The sequence below is a fragment of the Monopterus albus genome, unplaced genomic scaffold (genome assembly GCF_001952655.1).
Source record: "Monopterus albus unplaced genomic scaffold, M_albus_1.0 scaffold13.1, whole genome shotgun sequence".
Lineage (NCBI taxonomy): Eukaryota > Metazoa > Chordata > Actinopteri > Synbranchiformes > Synbranchidae > Monopterus > Monopterus albus.
Genome location: NW_018127893.1, coordinates 906,039 through 918,315, shown reverse-complemented (window position 1 = coordinate 918,315; position 12,277 = coordinate 906,039). Strand labels below are relative to the sequence as shown.

The window sequence follows — 12,277 nt, the reverse complement described above, 5'->3', positions numbered from 1 at the left end:
GTGAGTGAGCACTGATTGTGACCATGTGTTGTTCAGACTACCTGACTCCTGTTTAAACCAGGCTCTAAAAGGGCGTTTGCGTTGCTCTTAACGTTGCTGTGACACCACCTAATGTTGAGAGAGGTGTTGAGCTGCAGTTCCTTTTCTCGGAGGTCTTGTAGTTAATGGCGTTTTGAAGAAAATGACTTCAACCGCTTTTATACAGATAGAGAATAGAAATTTTACGGAGTTGAGATGAAATATGTCCCACTCTTCTCTTCTCGTCTTCAAACTTCCTCCCCTTGTTCCAGACACTTATTGCTGCATGGTGCATCTCCCCCCAGTGGTTTGTAATAGGCGTTTTTCTACAGCTGACATTTCAAAGTGACCCTGCACTCTCAAACACTTTCTCTTTTCTTGGGCTTGCACAGTGTGGATGAAGGAGCTGTTGACACTGAAAGGAGACGCAGCTCATGAATATGCAGGCCTCTGCACAGCCTAAGCCATTGTTTCCAAGTTCAACGGTTTGTTTACATCCATAACGGAGTATATGCATGTTGCTGAACTTGGCTTTGCTTTAATGAATTGTTTCTAGACTATTATAAAAGTATAAATGATAAGAATATATACGCACCTCAGAACCAGGATATAAACAGCTATACCTGCTTCACCCTTGAATGAATTGTGGATGTGAGCTATTGTATAGTTAAGTCACTCAAAAATGACAGTCTAAGACACACACAGGAGTGGAATCAAAGTCACTCTTCTCTTTAACTCTTCGATTATTTCAAGCAACGCTTTTAATTAGTGTGCTCTTTGCTGAGACTCCAATGAAAGAGAGATTATTGGCAATGTCAAGGACGCTAATTGAATGCTGGGCTTCTAATCAGTGGCGCGCTGCGTAGCCACGTCGGCTCATTACAGATCTCAGAGCAGCTCGGACCTTCTGGTCTCATGTCGTCAGGTTGACGTGAAACATGCAACAGAAACCCTCATATCCTCCTGACTTCTCGGGTTTATTTTGAAAACCCCCTTTGTGTACTTCAGTGAAATTAAAGTAGCTACAGCTGAATCACCCTTACAAGAAATATATTATTTTTTTTAAAGGGTGAGCAAATAAATTCATCTTATTCGGCAGGTGGGTGAAAACGTTGTAGACGTAGACGTTTATGTGACTTTAAGTCATCTGGACACATGATCATTTTCCATGGATAGAATGGTGAGCTTTTCTTTAGTTCCAAAAGACGCCACCAAATGTTGCTGTAGTAACTCAGTGTGGAGTATTTACTGGATGTCCTGCTTTTATTTACAGAAATGATGAGCTTCACTAAAACCATTAGGTCATTTTTGTACCTCTTTTTAAAGCTTTGTTGCAGTGTTTCCGTTCCAGTATGGACCTATACACAACATGTATGAAAGATTTATAGAATAATAAAATATTGCCGCGTGTTTACATTTTTTTAGTGAGATGAAAACGCGCATTTGGGCCCCAGTACTGGGATTAACATCTTTTGGAGGCCGGGATTAAACACTGTTTTCTCAAACCGCACACTTGATGTTAATATCTAAACTACACTACCGGGAAACTAAAACACATAAACACATTCTCCCCACTTGGATAGAGCCAAAAAAAAAAAACAAAAAAAACTATGATCTCATTCTTCATTTTTTCCTTTAAAATGTCCTCATTTATTAAAAACGTTTTACTTTAGGTAACCTATGACCAGTATGAACACTGAATGGCTGTAAAACTACAGGAAAGTAGATGCGAGCAATGTGATTTAAAAAGACGTTGTTTTAATATATTGGATGATTTCAGATGATAGGAAACAGTTTGGTGGCCACTGAGAAGTGAGCTGGACTCCAATTCTTACTCAGACTGTGATTATTGACTTAATGAACACAGATACAAACGGCTGTCCTCCATGTTAGGAAATTGTTGCTCACAGTCTGGGCTTTTTTTTTATTCCTCCCCAAATTTTTGGGCTGTATGATTTTATAAATCTAAAGTGTTCACAAAAATACTGAGCCATCTTATTTGTTTCCCTCCCTATTTCCCTGGAAAGGGAAACGTGACCTGGTGATTTCGTTCCATAATTAATCTTTAAGATTTAACTGCAACAGATCAAGTCGTAACAGTTTATTTTCGGCACTTTGCCAGACTTTGTTCTTTCTCTCTTTCTCTCTCTCTCACACACACACACACACACACACGCAGGCGCACACAGATCGTTTTTTGACGAAGCAGTACGCTCACAGGACCTTTATTCATGTCTTTTCAGCGGTGTCACACCATCTTTGGAGCCATGTAAAGGATCCACAATTACCGTGTGTTGAGATCAGTGGAGGGGAGCAGGAGTGGAGCTCTCAGCAGCCGAGAGTCCAGTATGGCTAAGCCTTGGTTATTACTACTGACCACCATGTGCCTGGAAAGATCCGTGTGTCTTTGTGATGCCGGTGATTTAACCATTAGCATCTTGTTCGAAAAAACAGTTACAAATCTATTAAATTCACAGCTGTGTGTGTGTGTGTGTGTGTGTGTGGGATGGGGGGTGGGGGACTCACAAATTGCATACAATACAACAGATCACAGTTTCGAAGGCTAGCACGGATTTAAAAAAAACATGTACCATATATATAACACACTGATTGTCTCTTAGAAACTACATATTGATTCCTTATAAACACCTTTTTTTCTTAAATAAAGTAGTGCATCCATGTCCACACGCCGTCCTCGTGTTTCTCAGCCGGCAGGTTGGCAAACTGTGGAAGAAGCTTATACGAGGTCTGTCCATCCCGAGCGCTTCACCGGCAGAACGAGCTCGAGTTGTGTCCTCCGATAAACACTAGTTCCGTGGCTGTTGTGTACGTCTCTGTCAGAGTCCAGTCGGTGTTTGTCCTCAACAGGTGGTTTTTACGCTCAGAGGCACACACTGATAGACATGGATAAGGGGCCACAATCTGTGAATGAACAGAAAAAAAAAGAAATCCACCTGCCAGTGCTAAAATAAATTAAACCTCTCCTCTAGGAGGACCAGAGACCTTCATGTGGAAACCTCGAGGCCTCTGACAGCTCTGCCTCGCCGAGCCAGGCTCACATTTTAACCAGTCTGAAGTGTTTTTACTGAGGGATGGCAGCGCCTTGTCTGATGTGATCGTCACTGTTTGTGCACTTTTTTCACAGCTGATCGCTCTGTTCACAGGACCTGGAATTTCCACGAGGACGTTTGATCCTTGTAATCCAAGCAATCGGCATTGAAGTTCAGCTTCCACGACGCCGCTTGGTCCTTATAATCCAAGCAGTCTGCTGAGTTGAACCCCAGGCCGGACGTCCCGTAGCCCTGGGTGGAGAGGGACGCCGGGGACTGGTTCAGATGGCTTGTGACCGCGTTTGTGCTCATCGGACTGAGCGTCGAGCCCGGGCCTGACAACTGGTGATGCATGGGAGTGAGGTAAGAGCTGCAGTCCATGCCGCCGAAGTAGGACGTCGAGCTGGCGTAGCCCTGGCTGTAGCCCGAGGCCTGGGTGTAGGTCATGGGATAGGACCTCTGCATGCAAGAGGAGGAGGTAGACAGGGGGTCTGAGAGCGGAGAGATGGACGCCGGGCTCCAGATGGACACTGGGGCGGTGCTGGTTGGGATTGCGGGGACAGTGGTGGTGCTAGTAGGGGGCGTGAACTGGCCGCTGGCCCCGCTCTCCGAGCTTACTTCTCTGGTTGGGGAACTTTTCTTTTTGGCAGGTCGCACCTTGTTCTGGCTTCCATTCTGCTGCTGCTGCTGCTCACTTTGCCCGCCGGTTCTTAAACCAGACCTGAAAGACACAGGGATGCTATAGTCATATCTTAAATACAGCCAATATTCCCCGTTACCTCGAGTTTAAGAGCACACACACATTTTAATGTTGTGTCTATTGTAAGTGCAGCCTTTTTAAATATCAAGGTAAAACAGGCTGATATATTTAATTTATTTTCCATCCAACCCAAGATATTTCTAGATTTGTCTCACATTAAATTATAGCATTTTGGTGTCTGTGGACCTGATCATCTCATTTTATTGCCCAAATTCTCAAAACGGAAATCTTTAGCTAAGCTGAATTAACTCACGCCACTGGCTGAAATTTTCCACTTGATGTAAGGAAGAGAAAACGCTGAGCTTCATATACAGGCTACTCGCACTCACCAACTAACATGAATGCTTCTTGAACAGTTTCATTCTATTTTTGTATAGTATATCTCCCCGCAACTGAGTCAGTTTATTTTCCATATTGTTAAATTAAGACACTTAGTCACTGTGCTCTATCGATCGAATATGGATCCCCCCCCTCCCCCTGTCAACTCACCTGTACTCGGGATTCAGGTAGATTGATTTTCAGAGCCACCTCTTCGCGCATGAATATGTCCGGATACCGAGTTTTGGCGAACAACGCCTCCAAAACGTCGAGCTGTGCGCGCGTAAAAGTAGTCCTTTCTCGCCTCTGCTTCCGTGGCGTTGCTGCAAGTAAAAATAAGATGTTACTCCGTGGCGTTGCTGCAAGTAAAAATAAAATGTTATTCGTGTATGTGTTTGAAAAGTACTACAAAACCAAAGAAAAAGATAGCAATTTATCCAAGGCATATCTATAACTCAAATAGTTTTTTTTTGCGTAATTACGCATGAGCGAACTGAGACAAACGCTGGTGGCAAATTGTAGCATACCCACTTTATTAGGCGTTTAATTTGAAGCCCAATTCTCCTCATTTATTCTTCAAAAAGTTGAGACCCACCTGGATAGCCCACTGACGGATGCAAAAGGTCCATTCCGGAAGTCGTTAAGCTGAGGCCGTTGACTGTGTAAGGTGGTTGCTTTAGATACGACATCATGCTAATGTTTGTCTGAGGGCTGAAGTTGGAGAAAATTTTGAAAATGGATGAAGCTCCTGATGTGTAAAGAGGGTCCTCTGTTCGCCTTGTGGTCCGTGTTATACGGGCACCTGTTCCAGAAAGAAAGAAGAAGATAGTATTGAATCTGTCGCGAAATAAGCCCTCTCCAAAAGGCACGGCGCTCCTCAAAAAGGAGCAAGCACATCTCCAGCTGCCCCCCACAAAACAAAAAAAAAAAAAACAAACAAACCCAAAAGCAATACACCTGGCACTATAATTGCAACAAGTCACCTGAAAGTTCAATTAAAGTCGCTTGTTCCTGATTACAATAAAATGAAGTAGGTGTCCATACAACTGCAGTGTTCTGAAAGAGAGGCTCTTAAAAATAAAATATAACCAACAAGCCTCCCTTGCAAAAGAGAATAGAGCCATTTCACTTTATCATCTCTTTCTTTATCTATATTTATGGGTTAAACAGATAATTAGTGAAATGTGAAAGAAGAACCTGAATAAATGAAACCCTTTTCTATGAAACATACAATCAGCATAAATAATAGTCTTCCAGGTGAAGAAACAATCAATAAAAATAGCTTCTAGAGCCTTTTTTGATCAAGGCACTTTAGAATAAAAAATATTTGGAATATTTTATTTTAAAGCAAAAGATTATCTACTTTAATAAGCCTTGTTTTTTAAGACACATACTTGCGTGGTTCAACACGTGATTATTTTCAGCTCTTTAAGCAGAAATAATGTACCCTGTGACGCTGATTGGTAAATGTGATTGCTGTCACTTCAACTTCCCTCACCCGTTATCCCCACTGTGCGTCTTGATTAGCTGCTTTTTTTCCCCCAGTATCCAACGGTTGTAACCCCCTCATCCCAATCTGTCACACTTAAAACAGAGCCCTATACCAGTTGCACACACCCGCTCAATAACCAGTATCCTGTCCGAGAATTAATTATGATAAATGTTTGTTTTCCGTTGATGAATTAACGAGGTAATCCGAGTAGCATCTAAGTGGAGCTGCCGTTTGGTATCAGTATAGTCCAGAGTGCTTCAGGCTCCGCCAAATGATGCTACAAACCAAGCAGGGGGTCCTCTTCAGCAGCTTCAACTGTTCAACTGCACATTTACATAAATGGGCTGTAATCATATGGTTTTACTCTGACTAATCCCTTTGCAGAGAAATATTTGAACCAACAGTTAAACCCGTAATTTATACAGATCAACATCTGTCAATAGAACCTCGAAAACGACAGGAAAATATATGAAATATGTTGGCTTATTTTCTTGTAATCGATTCATCTCAGGAAGCAGAAGAACAGCGAGAAAAGGCCCCGAAACATGTTTCGACAGCAGGCCTAAAGTTTCCTTCTTTATTCAGTGCCGCTTTCAGGCTCACGCCTCCAAAGTGGTCGTGTTGCATTTCTTTTGTAAATTCACCTCAAGGGGAAGTGTGTGGTGTGGGAAAATTAGGCTTCAAGTTACACTGAAACTTCACTGACTGAACAGGGACCCTGCGTCTCCGGCTGCGGTGCTGGCTCCAGTCAGAGACTGGGAAACCTGGACAAATCGCACGGTTATGAAAAAGGCAGCTATAATAAGAGGAAAGCTTTAATTTGGATTTGAACCCGAGCAAAGATCCTCATAATGTAATTCCATTCGTTTGGTACAATGTGTGCATTTGCATCGCTTTTAAAATATAGGCAGCTTTAATTGAAGAGAGTGTGGTGATACACACTCTCTCTGTGCGCATCCTCAGCTAAAATAGACGAGGAGAGGGTTTAGCCTTCATCTGCACTTTGATGCCACTAAACAGCCTCAAACCTTCTCGCTGGCATTTCTTTGATTCGCTCTGTTTGCTTTATTTTTGCATCAGTAACACAGTCCAGCAGTTTCCTTCCATCATTTAAAGAAAAAGACGTTGTAAGTTTTTAATGCGGTTTTTATTGCGGATGTAATTTCCTGTTTGGACTCTGCCGCTATTTATAATAATAATAATAATAATAATAATAATAATAGAGTTAAACTTACCCTGGCGTCGATGAGTGTAAAGTTCTTTGTTTCCTCCGGGCGAAGGAATAAAACGCAGCAGAGATTAACTGATGTCCTGGCGGATAAAAACAGACAACCAAACGGAGGCCGCAGTCTTCAGAGGCAGAACAGTGCGATTGAAGTTAAATGTTAAGCGTCTGCATCAGGTTTTGGAGCGGTGCGACAGCGGCGGGCCGGCGGGCTGATGGAAGAGGCTGCATGTACGCCCTTTGGGTTCGTTGGTGTGTTGCGAGTGAAGTGGATTGACTTGGATTTTGTACAAACCGCCAGCCAATGGGAGCCGCAGGACCGAGCTGAGGTCTGTCTCCGTCTCCGTCTCTCACATTGGAGGGGAGGATTTCTTTCTCTTTTTTTTTCTCCCTGGGAAACAAATGTCTCCTGCTACTTTTTTGACGCACAGTCCTCAGCCAATGGCAGCGACAGGGCGGCTGACAACATCCACACCCCACCGCGGGGAGAACATTGAAAATGAACGGATGACGAGAAGTGGAGTTTAAACCAAACGAAAAGTCAGTTTAGTTGTTTTTTTGTTACATTTATTTTAAGCATTGCTCTTATTTAACGGAAGCATTAAACTGCAGAAAGTTAAATAAAGACTGGGTGAAGAGGGAAAATATGCGCAATTAGAGTTTGTGAGGATGTTGTAGGCTACAGTAAAGATATTTATTGGCACATATTTCTTAAACAATTAAGAGTGCATCATTTATGTTTACAGAGAGCGTCTAAAACACCCCAGAATGTCTTTCCTGTTTATCTATTAAGTCGGATTTTTTTTAAACGTTGTAAAAATAAATCCACAAAATTGAAAGCATGTTAAGATAAAATAAAGAGACATTAGCAATTTTATCTCGAGAAGATTAACGAGAAGCTTTTACTGTTATAAAGAAGAGTTTGAAAATTGAAGGTGAGAATAAATCTGAGACAGATAGCTTGGACTAAAACAGGGCTCTGCGCGTCCTCTCATATTCTAGCGCGTCGCAGAAAAAAAAGGGGGCTATGGAGCGACTTATTTCTTTAAAACTGTCCTCCCTTCCACAGACACATCAACCTGATACAGGCCTGCAACCCCCCTCCCGCCCCCAAAAGCACCCAGAACATTTACAGGGGGATTCCCACCGTGACACACCGAGCAACCGAGAGACACCACCGGACCTGCGGTGCGCAAACCCGCAAGGAGGAAAAAGGCAGAGAATAGACAAGTGGCGTCAAGACGAAGATGTGGAAGAAGATGAAAGGCTTCTTTATACCAAGGTAGGACTGTTTATTTAAGGTTCCATTTAGAAGAAATAGCATTTTCTAGGTTTGTTATTTCATTGTAAGAGCAGATAATAATAATAATATCACACATAGAAGTGGTTTAGTTAAGGATTCATCATTCTGTGCTGGAGGACCTACAAGCTACAGGGACAAATAAGCCTCCTCCACGTCACTTTTCAACCTGCGTGCCCATCTCAAATAATATGCCGAGGGTTTTTGTCACGGCTTGGTAAATGTATCGTCTTAAGAGGCTTTGTGGAACACCTACACACTATCTCTCACGCACATACACACAGTCTCTCTCACACACACCGCGCGTTTGCACGGACACACCCGCGCACTTCAAACAGATTTGAATATTGATTTAGATTTATAAACACAGGCAGACCGTGGGTTTTATGAATCGTCATTCGCCTCTGTGTGGCTCGTGTGCGAGGCCAGAGTCAAAGGTGCAGTGACAGCTGCTGGGAGAAGCGGTTACCCCTCCGACCTGCAGATGCTGGTACACAGCAGCAGCAGCAGCAGCACACTATATGAACTTTACAAACTCAGTGATATCTCTTTTGACAGATTTGGATCAGAGGACGCGTTTTTGTGGATCCCTGGATTTCATTTAACAACAGCACAGAAGTCTGAGGAGGGAAAGTTTGGGTGTGAGCCTGCAGGAGCTGCAACACATCCAGGTACCTCTTTGCTATTTTTAACGATTTCTTAAAATTCATCTTTATTTGTCTTTGCAGCTGGATAATACACTGAAGAATGAACTCCTAGTGAAAACCCCTTAAAATGGTTTATAATATTTTACATGCACGCCTTAAGAGCTCGGGCCCTTGCCACACACTTTTATAGTATCTGAAGGCAACAGAAAATAATTAGCTCGCTGGTAAAAAAAAACTATATTTGTATGTGTATACTTCAGATTTAGCAGCTGCATGGTAATGCACCCTAACCCCAGACTTTCAAAACGCTGCGTGGAAAATCGTGACGTCTGGTGCTGTTATCTGCCGGATCTCACCGTTTAAATCGCTAAATAATGTATTAAATTGTAAAGCGAGGCCCTCCGCAGGGACATAGTATTTTTAAAAGGACGTTTAAAGGGAGAAGGAGCTAAACGCCTCTGGCGAGCTGCGCTCCCACTGACTCCCACTGACTCCCACTGACTCCCGGCTAATTGACGACGACCGCTTTTACCTCCGCCCCCGCTACCATCAACCTGAGGGTGAGGATTTCATCAGGCCTGCTCCAACCTGTGATTTACACCAGTTAATGCGTTGCCTTGGCTATACATCTTCTCAAATACATCGCACAGGCCGGGCTGTTTGACCCTTGTTTGATAATCACAGAAGGAACACATGTAGTTTTTAAAGATTAAATAGGATAAATAAAACCACTCTTCTGCAAAATAAAGCATAGATGTTATTAATGAATTATCAGAATTGAACCTGCATGTTTAAAAATATATACAGTACATCTCCTAACCAGGCCAAATCATCCTCCTCTTGCCTTCCTTGTTTGATATTCGCATGGCTTAACGTGAGGAATCTGTTGGTGGGATTCATTCTGAGCTTAAAGAAGAGACAGAAAAAGGAGAAAACCCATTAAAACCAATTCATATAGAAATGCTGATAATCTGTAATGTCAATGCTTCTGCGTTTGGGATTTAAATGTACCTCAGTGTGTTTACAGGAAACAATCAGAAGTCACTTTGATCGGATGTTTTTATTCAGTTTTATTAGTTTTTTTTTATTCATGTATTTATTTTTATTTTTACCTTTTTATTTTTTGATAGTTTTATTAAACACACAAAGTTATTATAAATATACAAATTAGATGGAAAATAAGTTTATGCCTGTTCTCCTTCCTGTTTACAGAATCATGTATTTCCACAATCTGTTCAAAAGTTTTTTTATTATATAATATTTAGTAAGATATTATAAAATGATTCTTTATTTAGATCTCTAGGTGAAGTATAAAAATGTCTGAGGTTACACACCTTTATTTAGCACAGGGACAGGACATGTCCGCAGTGTGTGTGTCTGCGTTTGGTTGTGAGAGAGACGCCCCAAGGGGGAGCACAAGCTTGGGTTTTTTTTTTTTTTTTTTTTTGAGGCCGGCAGGTTTGTTGTGCACGTCTCCGCAGCTGCTTTGCAACAGAAAGGTGCACCACACAGTGACGAGATGTCCAAACAGAGGGTTTCCCCACGATCTTTCTTTATCACACAGGAGCTGCGCCTTTGTGTAATGTAACATGTAACTGACCTCGAGGTCATCAGCACACATCCAGAATCCAGCCCAGGGATTAAAGCGGGAGAAACCCTATTCAGTGTCAGTTTGGGAAGAGTTTACTCACAGTCAGCGCTTTGCATCTTTGAGCTTTTAGTTTTGGTTTAAAGTTCTGCTTAAAATTATTTAGAAAAAAAAAAACGCATGTGCTCTTGAATGAGTTCAAATTTCAGGTTACACATTTGCACTGATCATGAAATGATGGGTTTATTTTCTCCACAAATTTCCCCATAAATGTAAATGTGGTGCGTGCATAACGCTGTTGTGTGTGCGTTTGCCACCATTAATATGACATGGCTTTTAATTAGTGTCATAATTGTTTGCGTTGTGTTTTGCGCAGGAGTTTGCCAACAGACAAACGGATGCAATTAAACGCATTCGCCTTCAGATCATCAATGAGGAGGCAAAGACAAGGCATGTGGAGAAGTGACAAGGACAAATACAAGGCGAGAAAAGACACCGAAGAACTCTTCCTAACACACCCCGGATAGTTCTCGCTTCTTCTACAAGGACGAACATTTTTTCATATATTTCATATTAATTGTGCTCATTTTCAAGATATTGTTTTTGTATCGCTGCCGAAGAATGAAGCAAAATTTGTTTACTTTCACATTTCTGTCTCTCTTCTTGGATTGAACTTAATTAAACAGTTATTTGCCACTAAATATGTCCATGTTGATATCACTGTCAAACCGCCGCCCTGCTTCCTCCCCCTCTCTCCCTCTCTCTCCCTTCACCTGGCCGTCAGTAGCCGTCTCCTCTGTGCTGAGGTGTTTGCATGGCATGGTAAAACCTGCCCTGCAGACCGGACCTCTCAAGTCTTCAAAGGAGGAAGAACTCAATGTGGGGGATTTGTTCAGGCTTATTTGGTAACCTAGGATTTGAATTGGATTCTGGGAGGCATTCATAACACGTTTGAAAATATGACATTGTGTGATTTTGTGTGTAATCCCCATAATAAATTTTAGAAATGGTCACAGCACTTGCACAACAGTGACTATTCATGATTTATCAAATGGTTTTCTTGTCTTGCCTCTCGGGGGCCAAGGTGTGTGTTGCCGGCAGAGAACCGGACCCCAGCCCCTGGCTGGAGAGCTGTAGAAGAGATGATTCTTCTGTTTAGCCTTTTTTTTGTTTGTTTGAACTGAATATATGATGGTGTCAGTCAATGTGCTCCCAGAGAGGATCTGAGACCCCCCCACACACACACGCCAACAAACACCACCGGGGCATTACAACCTCTAGTGGATTATACTTTTCTGGGAGGAGGGTTACACACATGCACACTCTATAGGTACAGGTCATTAAACTTAAAACATTTATTGCAGTGCTCCATACTTGGCATCAGTGTAGTTAAGTAGAAACCTTGTGCCACCATATCATTTTATACTTGTTACAAAGTATTGTAAAACAATACACAAGCCTAAGAAGTCTTATTTTGAAGATTCTCTCCATGCATGGCATTGAAATGCTCAGGTTTGGGCAATATATTGTGTTTGCTATGGTTTTTATGCAAAAATGTTCAATTACCTCATTAAAAATTCTTAAAAATACATTACCTCATTGAAAAATTAGAATAAATTGCAGGGTTACTTTCAGAGGTTTACGATAGATAAAATGTGCCTTCTACTTTTTGAAAAGTCCGTTGTCTGTGTTTATGTACTGGAGGATTAGAGTTTTCATATCACACTTGTGTAATTTTTTTATTGAAACGATTCCCTTTCAGACACATTGTAATGTGCGACACAAAGTCATAAACTTAGATATAAGGTGAGTACAGAAAACACTTCAGCAAAGGAATTTCAAAAGCAGCCGTTTCGTGTCAGACTCTGCACTGGAGTGG

The 12,277-nt window shown here is 41.9% G+C and overlaps 1 protein-coding gene and 1 long non-coding RNA gene across 3 annotated transcripts; one reads left to right on the top strand and one right to left on the bottom strand.

Moving 5' to 3' along the window:
- Nucleotides 1-1,716: 1,716 nt before the first annotated feature.
- Nucleotides 1,717-7,062, bottom strand: otx2b (orthodenticle homeobox 2b). Its single transcript, XM_020590732.1, is given in 5 exon segments — nt 1,717-3,762; nt 3,764-3,789; nt 4,318-4,469; nt 4,742-4,948; nt 6,874-7,062. Coding segments are annotated over 4 exon segments (861 nt in total). The 5' UTR covers nt 4,839-4,948; nt 6,874-7,062; the 3' UTR covers nt 1,717-3,176.
- LOC109954995 (uncharacterized) lies at nt 3,358-11,278 on the top strand. Of its 2 annotated transcripts, none has more exons than XR_002274208.1 (4): nt 3,358-3,431; nt 7,933-8,145; nt 8,722-8,834; nt 10,775-11,278. It is a non-coding gene; the product is annotated as an uncharacterized LOC109954995 (long non-coding RNA). The 2 variants fall into 2 exon arrangements; XR_002274209.1 differs by lacking the exon at nt 3,358-3,431 and adding an exon at nt 7,094-7,403.
- Nucleotides 11,279-12,277: the final 999 nt, after the last annotated feature.